Below are 23,589 nucleotides of genomic sequence, written 5' to 3'. Positions count from 1 at the left end.
ACCTTACTTCGTACGAATGTAGAGAAGCCCAAAATCGGATAATAAATGCCCCTTTTATAGGCCCAAGGCCTTAAATCAGATGATCGGTATATATGAAACTTGTATCCAAATAGAGACCGACCTAGACCATATAGAGCACAGATGTTGAAGAGAACGCATCTCACTGAAGAAGAGAACACAACTCACTGTGACAAATTTCAGCGAAATCTTATAATAAATGCGACTTTATTCGACCAGGAATTTAAAATAGGAGATGACAGCTATATCCAAATAAAGACCAATCTGAGCCGTATTGAACCCGGATTGGATCAAAGGACCAAACACTGTCCCAAAATCAGCTAAATCGGATAATAAATGTGTCTTTAATGGGCCTTAGACCTTAAATCGGCAGATCGGTTTACCTGCCTATGAACAAACAATAATCTGTGCAACTTTTCAGTTGAATATTCCCTTTTTTGAAAGAGTGTAGCGTGATTTCAACAGATGTGTTTCAAACAGAATGACAAAATGAGTATACCCCCACCCTACGGTGGTAGGAATAAAATTATCTAAACAATGTGTGAATATTGCAACCCCATATACGACGACTGCTGTAAAAATGTCTGGCCTAATAATGAAAGTGTTCATTTGTATCATCAAAAATGGTTTTATTGTTTCTCAAAGTATCCGACAGCATGATTTATAAACTTTTGTATGCACTCAAACCAATTGTTGAAGCACTCTTTCGACTCCGATTGCGAAACCTTGCTCAAAACATGGTTATTGGGCGCTTGAACAGTATTTTCTGGCAGCGGTTAGCATTTACACCTATGACGCCGAACGACTGGAGTCGAATCCTGGCAAGGTTAGGTTAGGTTAGGTTTAAGTGGCAGTCTGCCATCAGACTCACTTAGACGTTTTCGTCCATTGTGATGTCACAGGAACAGAAGAAGGAAAATGCCTTCTAGTTCCTACCGTTGAACCATCCAGATCGCTTTAAAACCCCCAATAACTTGTTAATGTTCACATCCGCTAAATCAGACAGGTTCTCAAAGAAATGAGAACCTAAAGTGTAACTCCTTTTAACTGCTAGTGCGGGACACACACTCAGAAAGTGTTCTATAGTCTCTTCTTCTTCGAAGTCCTGACAGCTTCTGCAAGAGTCGTTGTTGGCAACCTTCAGTCTGTCAGCATGTTTTCCGATTAGACAGTGCCCCTCTTTGTGACCATCTATCATTTGTTGTCCTTCGGGCCTGAACCAGAAATCTTAGCTTACATGTTGCTAGATGCATACCCACACATTCCAGTATCCCTGGAATGTGTAGGGTAGTTCCTAGTCTCGCAATACAATTCCCGGGGATATCTCTGTGCCCCGGCACCCAGAACAGGTGAATTTTGAACTGTTCAGCCATCTCGTTGAGAGATCTGCTACAGTCGAGGGGGGTTTTGTGTTCAGAAATACGTTCTCCAGGGATTAAACGGCGGCCTGGCTGTCTGAGAAGGTATTTATGCTTATCGTCGTAATGATATGACTAGTTTTAAATCTTTAGAGTACACCCCAAAGCCCACCTGGTCGTTTAGTTTGGAACCAGCAGTATAGAAGTCCATGTAACTTCTGTTACCAGGGATATCGTAGTTCCAATCATCAGGAATAGTGGTACAGTTATTTTTATCAATAAGCGGCTCAGGTAGGGTGTAATTCACACTGCCTGGAACATCGGATATTGTATCAAGGATAACACAGTGTCCGTAGCCGCCACATGACCACATCTAAAGATGAAAGCTCCCTTAACCTCAGGGCAGTGGTCGCTGCAATTTGGGTAGTCACAATGTCCAGAAGCATAAAATGTAGCATTAAATTCAGTGCATCAGATGGTGTCGTCCTCAGTGCGGCTGTGATGCACAAACAAGCCATCCTTTGGATCCGGTTAAGTATTGAGCAGTAGAAGGACTTTTGAACCGCCGTCCACCAGATCACAACACCATATAGCATTATAGGTCTGACATCTGCAGTATACACCCAATGCATGACGCGCGATCTAAACCCCTAACTTTTGCCAATGGCTCGCTTGCAGGTGTATAGGGTACGAGTGGCCTTTCTTGCCCTTTCTAAAATGTTATCAAGACCACCACAAAAATTTTAAGCGGTGGGCAAAGGGCAAAATTTGTAAGGTTCTATGACATTTAAATACTTTTCTCCTAATATGCGTCGCACTGCAGCATGCCGTTCGAACTCGCCTATAAAAAGTAGGCCCATATCACTGAGCTTTAACTTTAATCGGTCTGCACTCATTGATATGTGAGAAGTATGTGAGAAATTGTTATCGTACAAAAAAGTTCAGGAGTTAATTCCATTTATCCAGTCAAGTGACATAAACAACACAAATGATGGTCATATATCAAAACGTTCTGAGTACGATTATGCTAGAAAATGTCAAACTTTACAACGAAAATGTCAGATTGCACCTGACAACACTTGGTGTTACTTAGACTAGAAACTTATATAGCAGCCCTCTATGCTTTAATGTAAATACAGACATACAAACGAGCATATCTATACAAATCTCTCACACTGATCATAAGCAGAGAATAATACCGGATCCGGATAACAAGCTCTTACCCTCTTTCCTCTCGTACTCAATAATTAGGAAACACTCGAGCTGTTTCGAGTGCCCCATAAACAGCAGCAGTAACAAGAGATCACATAGTGTTGTTGGTATGTAAACAAGCTGGCATATATGTAAACTTTTTATAAACAAACCATGATTACACTTGTTGCACACATGTATGCATACAAGTATGCTCATATACGCGTATTCTCTCCCGAGGAAGTGCTATGCAATGTGTGTAAGCGAGAGCTGGTGGCTTATTTGTTGTTGTTGTTAATAATAATAATTTTATGACATTTGTAAGCCAACTTGTTTGTTCTGCTTACTTTTGCACTACTTAGACCATTTAATGGTAGATTAACTTCTTTTCACGCTTTCAATATGTCCATACACATTAATACATGTGTGTGCCCTGTTATACAGCACTACTCACACCGATGCGCATGTGCTCGCTTTACTCGTCATTACCATTGAAGTTTTACATAGATCTTAGCTCTTACACCTTTTTTGTGTGTCACATTCAATTAAACATTGTGAGAGTCGGAACTCGCACTTGCGATGGTGCGATTTTTTCCTTACCATTTCATTCTTGTTATTATTTTCTACACTCGGTTCTTTCTTTGTTTTTTTGGCTAATAATTCTTAATGTCATGCTACGTGTGAATTGTTGATTGCCGTGATATGACACTTTTATTTTTTTTTGTTTTTCTTTTTCGTTTTGGTATTGTTGTCATTTTCTATTTGATGATGTTGATGATGATGATCTTGTTTTCATTCATATCACTTTTGTGGCTTTAATAGCTGTCATAGTTTATATCTTCTTCTTTATTATTCTTCTTTGCTATTCAGCATTTGGTCTTCCTCAGCAGCTGGCACAGGTTGGCTGTGGGGAAGTGATGAGCGTTGTGCGATGATAACAATGGCTGGCAAGTGGCAGCGATACAATTAAACAAAATTTGTTACAAACCACTAAGCAATCAACAACAAAACTGAGCCCATGTTCACAGCTAGGTAGGTATGTAGTACCCACAACAAGTGTATTATGATATATTTATATGAAGGAATTTACACTCGCATGTTGATATGTGCGCTGCAAGTTGATTCAGCAAAGAAAACATTGTTGAGGTGAAAATTTCTTGGATTCCCCAAACCAACTCTCACTATTCTTTTGTGCGCCTTTAAGCCGACAAAATACCCATAAATATGTGCTGACTCTTGCTGCTGTTTTTTTGTTGTTGTTGTTGTTATTGTTGTCATGGTTGTCGTCATTGTTATCATTTTCAATTAAGTGGCAACTTGTTTGTCATCGATCAATTGATAGAGCGGAAATTATAGTTTTCTGCATATTGGTATTTTTGCTTCATAAAATCATACGAAAAACATCCAATCCACCCCTTGCCAAATATATAGATTGACGCAGAGCAATTAGAGCAATTATGCCTCAAATAAGGATGATATAAAATTTCTCTCCTAACATTTCAAATATGTGATGGACTTGCATATTGTAACGAAAAGAAAATTACAGGTCGAATTCTAGAAAAATATCCGCCACAATGGAAACTTCCAAAAATTTATGCTAACTCTGTATAGCCGCTCTGAATTTTGCCCTCAAGAAGTCTTAACTATTTTGTGGTATCTACACGTATTATATATCATAAGAAGCATTAAGAGACAGCGCCTAAGGACTCAAACCATATCCGAAGATCGGTTTATAAAAGACAGAATATACATACTTGCTGAGTCTTAGAACAATATTTCCCTCCTTTATACTTTGGAGGCTTTAAAAATGAAGATATTTACTACAATATTTAACAGGAGATTTTCAATTAAGGCGAAAATGAATTTAGACGCTTAACAGCTATCAAACTCGCCTTAAACGACGTCCTTCAAACAGAAACAAAACTCGTAAAACTCATAACAATCCATAAAACATTGGTCGCCTAGAATCACTATGGTTAGTTCATGTCATGTCAAGGCTTTGTCGTCATTCATCTTCTGGGTCTCTTATCTCAACTATGTTTGATAGAGCGTGAAGACAAGCTCTAACCAGCTTCCTTAATTACCTCCACATTTAAAACTCTCCCAACCAATTTGCGCCTCTTAAAAATAGTTCAAAAAAGTTATTCAAAGCCTTAATTCAAAATTTCATAACTTAAAGCAACTACACATTGACCTAAATAAATCGAAGTATAAAAAATGAGGCACAAATTAAAAAAAAGACATTGCACACGCATACATTTGCAATGTGCAAATTATCCAATACTCTGCAGGAGGTAGTTTACGTTACTAGGCGCAATTTCTGGTTTTCCTTTCAACTAAGCCAAAAAATAACCAGTCAGTTGACACATATGCATTTATCGTTCAGTGTATGTAAATCTATCGACACACATTTACTAAAGAGGATTATGGTGGCATACATAGAAAGGCCGAAAGTTGATATATTAAACATAAGGCTAAATGAGATCATGCAATGGAACCCCACAAATGCAGTAGAAAATAAGAAATATACTGAAAACACTTGTATTTTCATTAAGAATAATATCAAATTATTACTCTTATCTCCATTTTTCAAATATATAATATTTAAAAAAATAGCTAAAAAGGTATTTAATATTAAAATTCTTAAAACATTAATGTAGTAAACCAAAGAAAAAAAAATAAAGCTTAACACTTAACACTAGCATAGAAAATTTAATTCTCGAATTGTGTAACAATTTTTCTTATTCTCATATGAAACATTTCCAGAGTTTGTGTCTTAAGTCTTTCGTTTTTTACATTACATATTAGACTTTTACATGAAAATGTGAACATTTCATGATTAAAATCTACTAATTTTAGGTTAGTTTTGATCTGTCTCATACCTATTTCAATGACATTTTCTAATTAAAATTTATAAATACACATTCTGGACAAATGAGTTTGAATCTGCAAAATTTCAACACAACATTTCATTAAAAAAATTAGAAAAAAACTGAAAATCTAACATAGACCATTTAAATTATAAAACTAACAAATTAAACAAGTAAATGCGCGTTAACGTCTGAGCACGACTGGGATTCCAATGTAGACGGAGCGGGGGTGAGTGATCGAGAGAGATGACGTCACAATCGGAATTCCCTCGATGGCTGATGATGAGTGGACTGTAATTTAGGCGGTTTACTAAGCTTATTATTCCTCACGCACAGAGGAATAATAAGTTAGAAAAAGAGGAGATAAACCCAAAAGAGACAAGTGGAAATAAAAAGATGGTAAGTGTTTCGGTTGCGAGATTACAAAGGTAAGGGTGTTATTAGGAGAGGAAAAAAAAGTGTGGATGCTCACCTTGCTGCGGTTGTGTAAGAAGTGAAGTTTTAAAAATTACAGAAAGGGCAAGTGAGCTGCAGTACTAAAAGGCTTATAACTAACAATTCACAATAGTCTTACAATCTAGTACGGATGGCAAAAAAGGATCTCTTATACGCTAGACAATTCATATCAATTCACAATACAATTCAATAATTCATACAACTTATTCTACGATATGTTCTTAATTTTTAAGGGACAAATGCAAATTTGTCCATGGCGCCGGCCTTGCGGTTACGCAAAATTTGATGAGGAAGCGCAAAGTACGGTCGCCAAGGACTTTATAGCCTCTGACAGTATCAAGTAATTCGGTTGAGGGGCTGCTGAGCGTTCTTTTTTGGCTTTCTGTGGCTTTGGCTTCTGTTGAGGTCTTGGCTTTTGCTGAGGTCTTGGCTTTGGTGGCAGGCGGCCTCTTTGACTCTGAGACCTGTAGCGTTTTTTGGGTTGTCGCTGTTGTTGACCAGCTGAGGCTGTGTGTTGACGTTGGCCAAGGCGTGATTTAGCTGGTTGTTTGCGTTGGGCCGGAGTTGATGTTGATTGTTGTCGTCGAGGCCGTGCTAAAGTTGGTGGTTTCTTTTGGGGTTGTTGTCTTGATGAGGTCGATTTGGTGGTGATGGTAGAGCTGCTGGAGTTGAAGGTGAGTTTTCGTGGGTGCAGCATGGTGTGATGCCGAAACCCACATTTTCGACAAGTATCTGCCGACTGGCAGTCATCAATTGTGTGGCTTTTCGCCAGACAATTTCGGCAGTAGTTGTGCTGTCGAACTACTACCCTCCTGTCCTCCACCGTCATCTGGATGAAAATTGGGCAGTATCTGAGGGCATGGCGTTTTTTGCACAACATGCACTTGTAGAGGTTTTGGGCACTCATTTTGACCTGAAAGTAGACAGATGTTTATTGACTGTTGAGGTAAGCAAGAAATGAGAAAACAAATGAGAGTGAGATAGAGTATATAAACGGGTATGAAAAGTAAAGGAAATGGAAATGAGGGGAGAAGCAGACACACTTATGCGGTAATAATTTCCCCTATTGGGTTTGATCAAGTATGGGTAAGTGACATAGTTTAACGATTGGTCGAGTAATGACCCCGGATGCGATCTTCACATCCGCAATTCTGGTGTTCCTATCGGAACCGCTGTAGGTCTTAGACACTCTTCCCAGTCGCCAGTCACTAGGCGGTAGTAGATCGTCCATTACGACTACAAGATCACCGACCTTCACATTGGGAGAAGTGGTCTTCCATTTATAACGCTTCTGCAGCGTCCTCAGATACTCCTCTTTCCATCGTATAGCAAACTGGTGATGGATGGCCTTCAACTTCACCCACCTATTTACCACGGAGATATCCCCAGCCAAAGGCTCGGGAAATGACATTATCGGAGCGCCTTTCAAAAAATGTCCGGGAGTCAGCGCCGTGAGATCATTCGGATCCTCAGAGACGGCAGAGATGGGGCGAGAGTTCAGAACTCCTTCAATACGAGCAAGTAATGTGGCAAATTGCTCGAACGTGAATAAATGAGCGCCAGCCACTCTCCTGAAATGGTGCTTAAAACATTTCACGGCCGATTCCCAAAGCCCACCCATATGTGGAGCATGAGGGGGTATAAACTGCCACTCAAAGCCCTGTGTAGAGTACCTCTCAGCAATGTCGCTTGCTGCAACCTGAATGAAACTCCTAAACTCTCGTAGCATCTTTCGACTGGCACCCACGAAATTCCTGCCATTATCAGATACTACCTTACGAGGTAGGCCTCGCCTCCCAACGAATCGAGAAAAGGCGGCTTCAAATGCCGCCGTGGAGAGCTCGGAGCATGGCTCTAAATGCACAGCCTTTGTTGAGAAGCACACGAAAATGCTTACATAACCCTTTAAGAGAGGGGCTCTGCGAAGAGCTGAACTTTTGAGATCAAAGGGCCCTGCGAAATCTATGCCCGTCACGTGAAATGGTGGTGTTATTGTACATCTGTCAAGAGGGAGCGGAGCCATAATCTGGGAGCAAGGCTTCTTCTTGAAGATGATGCACGTTTTGCACTTGTGAATAATGCCCTTCACCCTTGGTCTGAGACGTGAGATGTGAAATTCTGTCTGAATCATACGACACATTAGGATGCATTCACCGTGGGCGAGAAATTCGTGCAAATGGAGCAAATAAAGGTGGCAAAGCCGAGAGTTCCCTGGAAGTATGATAGGAAATCTCTCGTTGTAGGGTAAAGAACAAGCCGCGAGTCGACCATTAACGCGTAGGACCTTGTCCCGATCCAGGAAGGGGTTCAGACATTGTAGTGAGCTTTTGTTGGAGAGTTCTTCAGAACTACTAACCTGCTTGTATTCGTCTGGGTACCACTTCATCTGGGCCAACATTATCAGACGGAATTTCGTGTTTCTTACCTCATCTTGGGTAAGAATTGGAGAGGAGTTACTAGTGGTCCCTCTAGATTCAGCAAGGCAGTTATAGTAGAATCTGAATATATAGGAGACTACCCTAAGTGCTCGGGGGTATGACGAGAATCTGAGCAGGATGTCTGAGTCTTCCACTGTCTCGTGCATAACCTGGATATTCATGCGCTTTCCCATTCCAGGGGATACCAAAGGGTTCCTGTTTGGCCATTCTGACGGTGGGTTCGTCAGCCAATTTGGGCCATGAAACCACAATGAGTTGCATGTGAGGTCTTGCGGCCTACAACCTCTTGTGCCGAGGTCGGCTGGATTGTCGTGAGTAGGGACATGTCGCCATGTCCCCCCTGGAAGAAGGTCATGAATCTTGGACGTCCGATTGGCCACGTATGTTTCCCATGTCCATGGTGGTTTTGTTAACCATCCAAGGACAATGGATGAGTCCGTCCAAAGAGTTATGCCACTAATGTCCAGATCGAAAGTGGATAGCACAATGTTGACAAGTTTTGCCAAGAGAAAGGCTCCATTGAGCTCCAAACGTGGTAGGCATACAGGCTTCAGTGGAGCCACTCTACTCTTCGCAACGAGTAAATTCGAGGATACAACGGATTTTGAGGCCCGACACCTAATGTAGACGCATGCACAGATCGCCGCCTGAGACGCGTCGGCGAACCCGTGAATCTCTACTGTATCAGTCGGATAGTACTGTAGCCATCTGGGTATGGAGATTGATCCGATGTGATTCAAGTCGGATATCAGAGAATTCCACTTCATTAGAGTTTCTGAGCCGAGTTCGTCGTCCCAATCCAAACCTTCTAGCCAAAGTTGCTGCATCAGTATCTTCGACCTGATTACAATGGGAGCCACCCATCCTGCAGGATCGAATAACTGAGCAACGGCAGACAGTACCTTGCGTTTGCTCATGGGCTGATCTGTTGGAAGAGCGCCGAGGGTGTAACTGAAAGAATCAGTAAGCGCATTCCATTTGATACCCAAGGTTTTCGTTGTGCTCGCTTCATCGAAACGCAAGAAGTCAGAGTCATAGAGACTCTCTTTGGGAAGCCGGGCAAGTAATTGTGGGTCGTTTGCAGTCAGTTTCACAAGAGGAAACCCTGCTTGCCCCAGAACTGATATCAAGTCCTCTTGCTTGCGGATAGTGTCCTCTATAGTGAAGCCACCAGACAGAATGTCGTCGACATAAGTCTCCTTCCTCAGTGTCTTTGCGACATTCGGAAACTCATCCTCGGAATCAGAGGCGAGTTGCAATAGAGTGCGAATTGCTAAAAACGGTGCGCAGTTCAGACCAAAGGTAACCGTTTTTAGTTCAAAATCCTTCACCGGTCCGTTAGGATCCGGTCTGAAAAGTATGCGTTGATATGCTCTGTCGATCGGATGTAGCCATATTTGCCTATACATCTTCTGAATGTCGCCACCGAACACATATCGGTATCGGCGCCAATTGAGGATCACAGACGTTAAATCGGTTTGCAGTGTAGGTCCTGTGCGGAGCACATCATTCAGCGAATAACCAGATTTGCTCCTACGAGATGCGTTGAACACAACTCTCACCTTCGTGGACTTGTGTTCTGGACGGACGACTGCGTGGTGTGGGAGATAAAATGAATTGTATCGTCCATCGCAGTTGATTTCCTGAGACGAGGTCTCCTGAGCGTGATCAAGAGAAATGTACTCGTTTAAAACCGAATTGTACTCGGTTTTTAGCTCGGGATCATTAGAGAGCTTTGTCTCCATCCGATTATACTGAGCCAGAGCCAGAAAGCGAGATGAGCCAAGAGAGAGGGAGTCGGAGAATTCTGCTTTGAAAGGCAGTCTCACGACGTATTTACCGTCCGGCGACCTGGAGGTAGTTTTAGAGTAGAACTCTTCGCAAAACTGATCATCTTCACAAAGAGGAGGAGCCATGGGTACCTCTTCTTGCTCCCAGAATTTTCTCAGAAGTTCGCTGATTTCTATATCCTCGGATTCCACCACGTTCGTGGAAAATGATAAAATTCTCTCAGTTTGCATTGGACCGCTCAATACCCAGCCAAAAACTGTATTGTATGCTGAGGTATCGCCACATATATTCCTCCTGATTCCTTCCATATTAATGAATCGTTCAGAATCATTGCCTAAAATTAGGTCAATTTGAGCGGATTTGTTGAAGTTTGGATCGGCCAGATCTAACTCCTCCAACTCGGACGGATTTGAGATTTTGAATGAGACGGAAGGAAGCCATTTTGTCATTTTAGGCAATACTATTGCCGAGACTGTGAAGCGAACATCGTATTTCTCCGCCACAATGACAAGTTGGCATTCCTTATTTGACGTTTGAGTCTGTTCGCCAATACCAAAAATCTCAAAATGCGCTTTAGAAGTGGGAATTTGTAAGCGCTTCTGAATTCGCTGTGTTATAAAGGTTCGTTGAGAACCAGGATCAATAAGAGCTCTTAACGTAAACAACTCCCCTTGATGTTCCATCCGAACCAGAGCTGTTCGTAACAAAATCATTTCGTTGTTGGACGAGAAATTGGCCTGAACGTGAGAGGGGCGCCTTGCGCCTGAAGTTGAGGGAGCCTCATTATGACCCGTGTTTCTCGAATTCATGCCAGACGATTTCATTTGACCCTTGTCATCCTCGCGACTAGAATGGGTTGCCTGATCTTCAGTTTCCACTTCTGGATTACTTCTTAGATGAAGCAGAGTGTGGTGTGGCTTATGACAAATTATACAGGTGTTCACACTTTTGCAATTTGTCTTGAGATGAGATGAGGAGAGGCAATTTATGCATAACTTGTGCTTGTATGCAAAATCTATGCGTTGTTGCGCAGTATATTTCCGAAACTGTCCACAACTTCTTATGGTGTGGTCGGAACTGCATAGGGGGCAAGAAGAGCTTAGCTTTTCTTGCGAGTGATAAGTTTGAACCTTACCACTGCTTTGAGACGGGAGCGAACTTCTGGTCTTTGTGGCTTTTATGCTCGAGAGCCGTTCCACGATTTCGTACCTGTTGATGAGGAATTCATCGAGCTGTTTCCAGGTAGGAAGATCGCGGTGAGATTTGAGGGATTGCTCCCACAGAGCCAGCGTTTCATCTGGCAACTTGGTCGAAACCAAGTATAAGAGTATGGGATCCCAGCTTTCTACATTGACGTCAAGAGTCTCGAGAGTGCACAGGCAATCATTCACGGTGGATTGAATTTTGTGAATTGCTTCACTATTCTCCACAGATGCCATAGGAATGTTGAAGAGAACCTTTAATTGATTGTCTACTAAGACCCGCTTGTTCTCATAACGAGCCTTTAGAGCACTCCAAGCGAGTTCGAAGTTTTCATCGCATAGAGTGAATCTCTTGACTATGGCGCCAGCTGCACCTCTAGTCTTGTTCCGCAGATGATATAACTTCTGAGCTCTCGTCAATTTTGGATGGTTAACGTAAACGGCCGTGAACATGTCACGGAATGATGGCCATTCCTCGTAACCCCCTTTAAATACCTCTGTATCACAGGGAGGCACTTTGATGTAACTGCCAGCCACCTCTTGAGAGGAGTGATCAACCGAAGGCTGGGGAATATAAGCCGGAATAAGGCTGTGCCTAGCGTTCTGGCGAGCATTTCCTCCTGATATTCTCAGAATATCCAGGATTTGGGACCTTGCCATGTAATAGGCTTCGGAGCTGGCATTGAAATTAACTCTAGCGTTGTCCCTGTAGTCCTTGGTATTGACACTTCTTGGAGCTAGCATGAGACCTTCATAGGTAGCCTGAAGTCGTTGCCACCGATTCTCGAGGTCCTCTAACTTTACTTCCAATACCGAATCAGTTTGATCCTGAATGTCACTCTGTTCAAATTGAGTGCAAAAGTTGATCAAATGGTCGCAATCAAAGAGAAACTTGTCTTGATTCGACGAAGTCTTAATTGCGGAAGTGGGATTCGATAAAGGATTAGATCCCGAAGGCAGAGAAGCCATGTCCGTGGTGGCTTCCTCTAAGTTCATTCTGTACTGATTCCGTACAATAGAGTGAACAATGAGAAATAGAGCAAATAAGCGAAGAGTGAAGAGATTTCAACTCCTGTCTGGGAAAATAGTGCAGAAGAATTACTTCGAGTAGAGATTTCAACTCTTGTCCAAGAAAGTAGCGCAGAAGAATTATTTGGTGTACTGTCGTGAGAAATCTATTTGCCTCTGGAAACACAGGGAGATAGAAACAATTTTGATTTGCGATTGGGTTGAGTGCAAGCGTAAAGCTTCGTTGAATAACCAAAATTGTTCAGCTAGTAAGAGAGGTGATAAGATTCCGAATAATTAAAGTAGCGGGTTCTGCATAATATGCCAAATATAATTTTAAAAACTCAGAATCTTTGCGGGCGTCTAAAGAGCAGTCTTAGATTTAAAGGCGAGAATACCAAAGGCAAGATTTCACAGCTAATCCAAATAATTCATAACATTAGACGTGAGGGACTGAAATTCCCGTGATGAGCATAGTCGGAGGGATAAGTGGTGTCCGAAAATTCAATTTTAATTGAATTGCACCAAACTTATAAACTGCAGTTCAATAGACAGAGAACCGTCAATTTGAATTGCATTACAATCAAAAAGGAAAAGGTTCTGTTGTAGAGGAGTGTGGCAAAAGAGAACTTGTCGCCTTTTCTCACAACTATACACTGCCGCGTACTAATTGCGAGCAATTATTCAATAATTGACAAATGTTCAGATGATATCTGTTGAAATTTATCTAGAGTGGCTTATCAGCTGATATGTGTAAGTGAATTTCTCAAAAATCTAAAAACACATACTTCTCCAAAGCTTGATAAATTTCTTCAAATATCTCTGTTTAATTCATAGAAATTCTTTAACTTGTCAAACAAGTTCACAGAAAGGCTGAAAAAACAGGTAAAATGTGTATATGGTTCGAAATTTATGAGTTAGTAAATATGTGTGTATAATTCTGTTAGTGTATTGACGATTCCAAGACATTCAATTCAAATTGCATATGAATCAAAATGTCAAACTGCCGCTTTATTCATTGAGCTTTTTTCTCTAAGTGTATGCCTGCTGAGTGAGGGTATGTACTCATACGGTGCCGTACGCATGCACTGTTGCCAAATGCTGCACACAGATTCTTGTTACTTCAGTGATTAATGATTTATATACGCAAATCAAAAATAAAAAAAATAATTATGATCGTGTATTAACTAATAACCAACTCTTCCAAAGATGCCAAACGTCAAGGAAATTCTTGTTTTCCTGTTCCAAATACCTTTTTTAATTGATTTAATTAAGCGGGGGGAAATTGAGAAAAATAATTACGAATCCCGCAATTCAATACAAAACAAACAATCTGGTAACACCTAATAACACGTAGTTTGTTTTGTTCCTCTTCAAAAACAAATATTCCAATGGGAACAACTAGGGCAAAACAAACATGCGGATGATGACCATTAATGTAAGTGCGTGTGTGTATCAGGTGGCTAAACGAGAGGGCTCTGCTTGTTGTTCAGCGACAGAGTCAATACGTACGGAGTTGGCAGTACCGAGTAGGCAGCGCAGCGTAGGCAGAACAGAATGGGAGCGGGTAGGCAGATGCATAAACATACACTCATACGTATATAAGTGATCATATGAGAAGAGAATTGGCGCGTATTTCTTTATTTCTATTTGTATGTACCAACCAGTGCTTTTAGGCAGCAGGCCTTTTGGTTTGTTTGTTTTTTTTTTTTTTTTTTTTTTTCTTGATCTTTTTCCTTATTCTTTCTCTTGTTGACAAATGCCTTGGTTGGTACTTTTTTACTTCTTCTGTTCTTTATTTACGTTTGCTGGATCATGAAAATTCGCATAATAATAATAATGAATAATGTAGAAAATTATGAGGGAGGCGTGCAATGAACCAAAATAGTGCCGTGATTTAAAACTAGTATAAGGTATGAGTGCAATATTTTAATATTTTAATGCTTTTGACAACCAAAAAAAACAAATTACGCAAATGGTGGATGCAAAGATAAAAGGTATGTATAAGAGTGGGTCAACAACTGGTTTGTGCAATATTTTTAAAATAAGTGTTTTTATATCTGTGCAATATTTTAAAAATTTCAACCAAATCCAAGTGCAAATGATTAAATATTATATATTCCTATGGCATGTATGAAGTGAGCGTACACTAGAAGGGGGTGTGCAATAATTTACTCAGCGTTGTGATTTCAGAATTGTGCAATATTTTGACAATAGCAAAATAACAAAGGGTTTAGTCTCTGCATTCCCTTCGAATGCATTAAGCATTTATAAGAGATGGGATATGTGCAATAAATTATAGAACTAAGCAATATTTCAATAACTGTGCAATTTTTCCTTTTTTTTTTTTTTAAACCGTGCAATATTTATTAAATTTTCCATAGAACTTTACACTTTTTTTTTAAATTTTTGTATGTGTCGTTGGTTTTTAACTTTATATGGAAGGTTGGTTTTTAACTTTATGTGCTTTATCCCTTTTCTTTTGTTAATTTAGCTCGATTTCTCCCTTCAACAAATATTTTTAATTCTATATTCTTTTTCCATTTCTTTTGCAAATTGTGAAAATTAATAGCACTTTTTTTTTTGGGGTTTGCACTTTTGCTATTTATTTAAAAATTCTCACATAAAATTTTTCTATTTTCTAATTCTTTTAAATTCTCACTGCACACTTCCACATTGTTCCAAATCAATTTAAATCAAACCCAACTTCTTCTTCTTCCAAGTGTTGGCCTGTCTGTCCGTCTATTTCTTTCCTTTGCTCCTCATTCGTTTGGTCTTCGCTTTTACCTTTTGAGTTGCAGTTCTCTTTTTCGTTCTCTCTCCTGCACAAATCCACAGAGATAGAAAGAGAGTCAACTTCAATCTCCCTTATTACACTGCACGAAACGTTCGTTGAACTTTGTGTTATACATAAAGGGGACTATGTATTAAAAATTTCCTTATTACTTTTGCAGCAAATTATGTATCAGTCTTCAGCGATTTTGATCCGTTATATGGACTTTAAAATATATTTTGCCTGATTTTAACGGGATTTATGCAAACAAGGAGAAATTGAAGAAATAACATAAAATTTTACCGTAATTTTCAGAGCCTTGTAAAAAAGGTTATTTTAAACAATCTTGCCCTTACAATGCACTTTTTACCGTGTCCAACACACGAGGACCGACAAAGCAACACTTTTTGGCACTTTTCACGCACTTTCCTCTCACAATTAACGATTCAGTCTTTAAATACATATACACAAAGCTTTTACATACACACTTTTTTTTCTTTTTAAAGCGAAAATAGAGACGGGCAGACAATTCTCGGGAAATAACAAATTTTGATCTCTTTTTTTTAAGGGATTTTACGCAGTATTTCCCATATATCCACACCGCATTTAAAAATGCGTTTGTTCATGCAATTTATAACTTCACCATGGGGTTTCCTTATGATTTTGCACTTTTTCGGTGTAGTTTTATCTCTTTTTTGTTTTTCTGTCACTTAGCCCTTTATAAGTGTGTATGTATGTAGCTTTTTTTTTAACAACTGAAGTGGTTTCACTTACCGAAACGATGGCACACAACTATGTATGTATGTCAATGTAGATGGGATTTACCTCAATCGATGGTTGTCTCTGGTTGTCTCAGTGGACGGCTTCGAAGGACCATGAGCACGACTGGGATTCCAATGTAGACGGAGCGGGGGTGAGTGATCGAGAGAGATGACGTCACAATCGGAATTCCCTCGATGGCTGATGATGAGTGGACTGTAATTTAGGCGGTTTACTAAGCTTATTATTCCTCACGCACAGAGGAATAATAAGTTAGAAAAAGAGGAGATAAACCCAAAAGAGACAAGTGGAAATAAAAAGATGGTAAGTGTTTCGGTTGCGAGATTACAAAGGTAAGGGTGTTATTAGGAGAGGAAAAAAAAGTGTGGATGCTCACCTTGCTGCGGTTGTGTAAGAAGTGAAGTTTTAAAAATTACAGAAAGGGCAAGTGAGCTGCAGTACTAAAAGGCTTATAACTAACAATTCACAATAGTCTTACAATCTAGTACGGATGGCAAAAAAGGATCTCTTATACGCTAGACAATTCATATCAATTCACAATACAATTCAATAATTCATACAACTTATTCTACGATATGTTCTTAATTTTTAAGGGACAAATGCAAATTTGTCCAACGTCTTCCGGGCCGAATATTATCACCACGGATCGCATTTGACACATTCATTAAATGACTTTTTCACATATATAGGAAATACATCAAGCTATGGACCGATATGCACCGTACTAGCCATCACTATTGGAAGTCAAAAAAATATCACGTTAAAAATTTCAACCAAACCGGATATCGGCCAAGGAGGCAAATTGGGTGATCTGTTTATATGGGAGCCATGCCATACTTGGCATGGCTGTTGGAAGTCATAGGAAAACTTTACGTACTACATTTAAGGGAGATAATTGCGCCTTCTAGAGGCTCAAGGTGGAGGCCAACGTGGCGCAGAGCTTAGCATGACCGCCTATGACGCCGAAAGCATGGGTTCAAGTCCTGGCGTGACCTTCGAAATATTTTCAGCGATGGTAATCGCCTTACTAATGCTGTCTAGATTTGTGGGGTATCCTGTCATGTCAAAACTTCTCTACTTAGTGGTGCTGCGCTCCGTCCGGACGCGAGATAATAAAGGAGGCCCTTTATCCATTAAGCTTAAACTCTAATCTTGATCGTGGAGGTCAACGTGGCGCGTAGCTTAACATATCCGCCTACGACGCCGAAAGCCCGGGTCAAGTCCTGGCGTAAACATTGAAAAATTTTCAGCGATGGTAATCGCCTTACTAATGCTGTCTAGATTTGTAAGGTATCCTGTCATGTTAAAACTTCTCTCCCTAGTGGTGCCGTACTCCGTCCGGACGCGGCATAAAAAAGGAGGCCCTTTATCCATTAAGCTTAAACTCTAATCTTGATGGTGAAGGCCAACGTGGCGCATAGCTTAACATGTCCACCTACGATGCTGAAAGCCTGGGTTCAAGTCCTGGCGTGAACATCGAAAAATTTTCAGCGATGGTAATCGCCTTACTAATGTTGCTTAGATTTGTAAGGTATCCTGTCATGTTAAAACTTCTCTACTTAGTGGTGTTGCTATGCCGCGCTCCGTCCGGCCGCGGCATAAAAAAGGAGGCCCCTTATCCATTAAGCCTAAACTTTAATCTTGATGGAATGTTAATGGGAAATTTAGTAGTAGCAGAGGCTGAAGAAGTCAAATCTGATATTCCAAGCGTCTAGATTTTTCCTTCAAAAGGTAGCAATGTGCTAAGTTCGGACCGGGCGAAATTTTACACATATTGACTTAGTTTGCTAGGCTTAGCTTGAGCACATCAAATCTGGTAATGATTGACTCTTCTAAGGCCTCAACAAATTATATGGGGGGATTGATTTTCATGGGAGTGATATTTACGTGATGGTTGTGGTTGTTGTTGTAACAGTGTAATGTTTTGTATTTCGTCTTTTTGGTTCTGTTGAATATCCAGATCCAGGAACTCTGCGACTAAGGTGGGATGTGTACAGAGGGATCTTGTTCTGAGTCGAGTGAGTCTAGCTGGCCATTCGTGTGGTGTCAGGTTACAATCGGGACATACGTCCTGCACGCTGGTCTTGCTCATTAGGAGTTGAGGCAGCTGCCTCATCCGGATCGTAATTGAGGCAGAACTACTGTAATTTTCCGGGAGAGGTCAATTTCCTCAGATGCGAAAACATTTACCCTGTAGCTATTCTCCACATCCACCGTGTCTGCATGAATGTTGTCCAGACCCTTTTGATATGCCGCTTGATCTAAAGGTTCTCTCTTGTAGCACTGAACGTCTCGCTCTAGATTATGAAGATCCACCTTGAGGCTTCTGGGCGGTGGATACCTATCAACATGATGATGATTTGGATGGTCGCTGGGGTAACAGCCCAGAAGTTGTTGTTTCGATAATAATGAAGGTGGTCCATGTGAGAACTGAGGAGACAGCGCGTCGCAGTTCGAAGAGCGGCACTCTGACAGATCTGAATATTATTTCACTGCGTGTAACATAGTTGACAAGGCCACAGTGGCGCTGCATAACTTATCACTGACCGGCCAATTGCTTCTTTACTTGCTCAACAAGGTTTCTTCGTCAGCACGCTAAGTGCTGCCGGCAAGTGACCTGAGAACCTTGTTTCTATATCTGACCTTATCGCAAATTGCAGTGGCATGTGAGGAGAATTTCAAAGAGCAATCAAATGTGGCACCCACTATTTTAGAACACTTGACCTAAATCGCATTCAGCTGCCTACCCACCTCATGCGTGTATGAAGTGAACAATGTGGCTGAAGATTTGGTGGCAGATATCTTCAGATCTCTTACAGCCAAATTAGGGGCAAATTGGTTGAGGTAGATGTCATCAATGGGTGTGGGGTCTGATGACATGATCGTACAATCGTCCGCATATGATAAGATCTCTATGTCGTTTTGAGGAGGTGGAATAAAGGTTAGGTAAAGTTTAAACAGTGCCGTAGATATCACCCCACCTTGGGAAACTCCCTGTTTCACTCACTCTACGGGGTTTTGACTTCTAATCTCTAAATTCCACAAACGACGTGGTGGTATTGGACATCAGTATACTCCAGGTACCAAATTTCATCCACACTGAAAAACAATTGGCCTTAAATTTAAGATTTTTTCTCATTCGTAGTATTTTAGCAATAAAACAAGCCAAAGAACCAAATCCTTAATTTTATTTGTTAACGGATATGACCGTCCGTTATAAATTTTGATAGCTGATTGATTTTTTTACTTCATAGGTTATTTTTTATTTTTTGAAAAATTCTTCATCTTAACCTAAAAATTATAATGCCTCAAACTAAACTTTTAAAGATGCTCCTATCTGTAAGGCTATTTTGCGTCTTTAAATACTGTTCACTGTTGTCTTGTCTGAAGGTAAATTTCCTAACTTTCAACGACATTTTGACCTTCAGTTTAGATTTTTGCCTTAAATGACAAGACACAAAGTTAAGTATTTATTAACTTACCATTTGAAATAAAAAATCCTTAATATAAAGGAAAATATTTTTCACCAAAGGAAATTTTTCCTTAAAAAGTTGGAAAATTAATCATCTTTAAATTAAGTTTGCTAATCTTTGGCTCGAATTTTTAATACTAAGAACTAAATTTTTTTTAATGTAAAATCAAGAATCAGGAACTCAAATCCCGGGATAGGTTTTTATTGGGGCTATATCTAGTTATGGAGCTATTTGGGCAGATTTTGATATGGGTATTGGAAGGCTTAAACGTACTACGCATTTGAGCCAGATCAGACACAAATTGAGGCTTCTAGGGTATTAAAAAGTCAAATCCCAAGATCGTTTGTATGGATACATGTATCAACCTATCTGGGATATGGTTCCTTATTCCTTATTAGAGGCTATAAACATAGCACATATACCAAATTTCAACTACAACAAACTTCAACTTAAAAACTAAAATCGGGTAACTGGTTTATGTGGGGTCTATATCTATCTACTTATGAATTTTGGTGTGGCTTCAAGAGGACCATTTTATATGGGAGGTATATGCAAAACTGAACCGCATATATTTAGTCATTTGGCCGCTATCGGGATTTGAACAGACGGAAGGGCGGACGGACTTGGCTACATCAACTATATAAAGTCGATTAACCTTGGACAGTCATCGTTCGTCAAAATAACGACACGCGATTTTATTTTCGACTAAAATATTTTTTTTTTTAGTTTTTATATCATTTTTCGTAAAGCGATAGTGAATTTTTGAATAAACTTTTGTTTAATTATTGTTATAAATATATTGAATAAAAAACCTTTCTTAATTTAAGTTCTCATTTTTGCTCACAATGCACGATGCGCCTAGAAATAGTTCGTAGTCAACATTAAAAAAAACGGTTTACGTTCCAGGGTTAAAAATATATATATATATATATACGCATAAAGTTTATATCGCAGATCAATATTTCGAGGTGTCACAAATAGAATCGCTTGATTGGTGCAGATCTCATCCTTTGTTGGTTTATGCCCACCAAGTATTATGACACTATTTCAGTTTGTATACTCCTTTTTGCCGATGATACACCATTAAGATAGCTTGCTCCTTTAAAAGCTTTTATTCCGCATATCATCACTTTCCATAATCCACATAATGACTTGGACTTTCACAATATGTTCATTCGCAAAAAACTTAAATTTTCGCTGCAATAGCTTATTTGAAAGCAATAATTTCCGAAAACTCCATGTCATAACCCTTCTCTGTACTAATCCATTCATCCATCCATTCGCCGGCCAATGTAATCGCAGGCTGAGTCGGCAATAAAGTGTTCATTCACCCTGGAGTACTGAAGGAGATTTGTGGTGGTGCTTATCTGCACATCATACTGGAATGGTATGAAAAGAAATTTTCTTCAATATGATAGTGATGATGATTACACCACGACCTACCTACCTATCTACCGACAACTTAATCCCAGTGCGGCACTGCCCATATTGGCCACTGACCGGCCGCAGACAGATTTGCGGACAGCCACCACATCATAGCCAAAGCCAGCCGCCCATAAGCGATTAGCTAAGATGAGATGCAGAGTGCCGAGAGACCAAACAGACAGACACAACATTCATTATAGGTGGTTGATAACTTCTTGGTAGGCACACCGTACATAAATACAACAGCCTGCACTTGCACATCTGATGGCTGCGGGCCCTAGACGTTGGGCAATGGCGGCCAAAAGAAATTTACATTTTTACATTGTCAGTGAAAGTTATTGTGTGAGTTGTCATTTCTGTTTTTGTTCACTCTCTTGAAATTTTTGCCAAATGCCATTGTGACGTCATGCAATGCATTCGCCACAGGGAAATTTTTGGGTTTTTATTCATGGAACTCTCTTAGTAGCTCTGTGGCGAAAAAACAAAGTGAAATACGGCATGAGTGCCTCCACATGTGCCGAAGTGCAACAGTGCGACAGGTACGATACATATGCCCACAAACTCCAACTGTTCCCATCATAAAAATTTTATTGTTACTGTCCATGGTAATGGTAATGACAGTGGTCTGAAGAAAGCACGCCATAGTTCATGGTCTAGCAATGTGTCATTACTGTTATGCATTGGCAGACTACTTCTTGCCAAGCTACTGCACGTACGTCCAGTGGTACGTACCTTTATCATTTGGAAAGAGTTTGTTTTCCCTAACACTACTCATAGCCATAAATTCAAATGGAATTGGCCCTAAACATTAAAGCCAATTTCAAATGTTTGCTGAGATCAATAAAACGCTGACACTAAATGAATTTAAATAATCACGTATACAAAAAATTTACGTACTTTTTTTTTATTTTGAGTTTCTTGCAATGGATGACAATTGCCATCCATACCCTTGACTGGTGTTTTTGCACTTAAAACCAACTACTTGCTTGATGTTTCGTTTATGGTCCCCAGTAGTCGTCAATTTCAATTTTACTTTCACTGTTTTACGAAAATAAATTAAAAAAAAAACCAACTACACAAAAATGTGAGCAGAAGCATATGTAAAGGTATTTCGTTTAAGCAAATGTATATTAGTGTGTACCGAATCAACTACACAAAATGTGAGCAGAAGCATATGTAAAGGTTTAAACGTTTAATCAAATGTATATTAGTGTATACCGAACATCAAATAATGTTTGACTCTCTCTATCCCAATTACCAAAATTTTGATTTAGAACGTTATATCTCAGATATGAGGACACTGATTGAAACGAGAATTTGTATGCACACTTATAGTGTCCCAAAAAACACGAAATTGGTATCAAATATCCCAAACCCTCCTCCAAACCTGCAAACTGACATGTTGATCAATTTCAGAATATGGATATCAAATGAAAGGTACTTAAAAGTAAAATACGTAACTGATATAAAAATTAGGCCATATGTAACGGAGGTTTCGCCCAACCCCCCAAACATGACATGATCACCAATATAGGCATCAGCAAATGAAAGGTATTTGATAGCAAAGAACAGGTTTTAAACTAGGCTATAGGCTTTAAACTCGGCTATAGGCTTCAAACTCGGCTACAGGGGCGATCCAAGTAAAGGTGCTATTACACGACATGTGCTGTAACTTTCAGTACACAAATTTGTATGTCCTCAATGTATTTTGACATTGAATCGAAGGTGGTTTGTAGAGATTTGACAAACAAAATTATTGAAAATTTGTAGATTTTCAACAAATTCTTTAGTGAGGTAGTTGTTAAAATAGGTGAACTACCATGTAGCGCACCAAACTCCCATGCCATTCATGACTTGCAAAACCAGGTACAAATCCCCCGATCGGTCAGAAAATTCAGCATAAAAATATATTTTTCGTATTCCAAAAAAATGTTTTAAGTCATTTTTACTTTTTTTTACCCTCCCCCATAGGACGGGGGCATATTAATTTCGTCATTCTGTTTGTAACACCTCGAAATATGCGTCTGAGACCCCATAAAGTTTATATATATTCTTGATCATCATGTCATTTTAGTCGATCTAGCCATGTCCGTCCGTCCGTCTGTCTGTCGAAAGCACGCTAATTTTCGAAGAAGCCGCATGAAATTTTGTACGAATACTTTTTATTAGTGTAGGTCGGGGATTGTAAATGGGCCAAATCGGTTCATTTTTTGATATATCTGCCATTTACATTTATTATCCGATTTTTTTGATTTGAAATTTGGGACAGTACGTTGTCTTAAGCCGCTTAAGGCTTAGATCGGAACAATCTTCCAATTTAGGGTCTTAGGCCCATAAAAGCCACATTTATTATCCAATTTTGCTGAAATTTGGGACAATGAGTTGTGTTATCCCCTTCAACATCCTCCGTCAATTTAGCTCAGATCGGTCCAGATTCGGATATAGCTGCCATATAGTCCGATCATTTATTGTCCGATGTTGCCGAAATTTGGGACAAAGAGTTAAGTTAAGCCCCTCCACATATTTCTGCAATTTGGTCTAGATCGATCAAGATTTGCATATAGCTGCCATAAAAACCGATCTCTCGATTTAAAGTCTTGGCCCCATAAAAGGCGCTTTTTTAATCCGATTGCACTGAAATTTGACACACTGACTTATGTTATGCTTTTCGACATCCGTGTCTATATAGTTCAAATCGGTTTATTTTTAGATATAGCTACTAAAAAGACCAATATTTTGTTATATACAATTGAACAATGACTTTTACTTATTAGTATTTGGTCCAAACCGAAGCATATATTGATAT

The 23,589-nt window shown here is 39.7% G+C and overlaps 2 protein-coding genes across 5 annotated transcripts in view; one reads left to right on the top strand and one right to left on the bottom strand.

Annotated features, from left to right (window-relative positions):
• LOC106095957 (serine protease filzig) overlaps window positions 1-23,589 on the top strand; it is a 60,668-nt gene that overhangs the window by 5,169 nt on the left and 31,910 nt on the right. The window lies entirely within an intron of this gene.
• LOC131997790 (activating signal cointegrator 1 complex subunit 2 homolog) lies at window positions 5,900-16,216 on the bottom strand. Of its 3 annotated transcripts, none has more exons than XM_059369403.1 (2): window positions 15,880-16,216; window positions 5,900-6,806 (listed from the first exon to the last, which is right to left on the bottom strand). In XM_059369403.1, exon 2 carries the CDS (start codon window positions 6,798-6,800, stop codon window positions 6,165-6,167), a length of 636 nt encoding a protein of 211 aa, XP_059225386.1. In that variant the 5' UTR covers window positions 6,801-6,806; window positions 15,880-16,216; the 3' UTR covers window positions 5,900-6,164. The 3 variants fall into 3 exon arrangements, with proteins under 3 accessions (XP_059225386.1, XP_059225387.1, XP_059225385.1); XM_059369404.1 differs by lacking the exon at window positions 15,880-16,216 and adding an exon at window positions 14,481-14,733; XM_059369402.1 differs by lacking the exon at window positions 15,880-16,216 and adding an exon at window positions 14,508-14,733.

Source organism: Stomoxys calcitrans, chromosome 5 (assembly GCF_963082655.1).
Source record: "Stomoxys calcitrans chromosome 5, idStoCalc2.1, whole genome shotgun sequence".
NCBI classification, from domain to species: domain Eukaryota; kingdom Metazoa; phylum Arthropoda; class Insecta; order Diptera; family Muscidae; genus Stomoxys; species Stomoxys calcitrans.
This window is presented reverse-complemented; position numbering and strand designations above follow the sequence as displayed.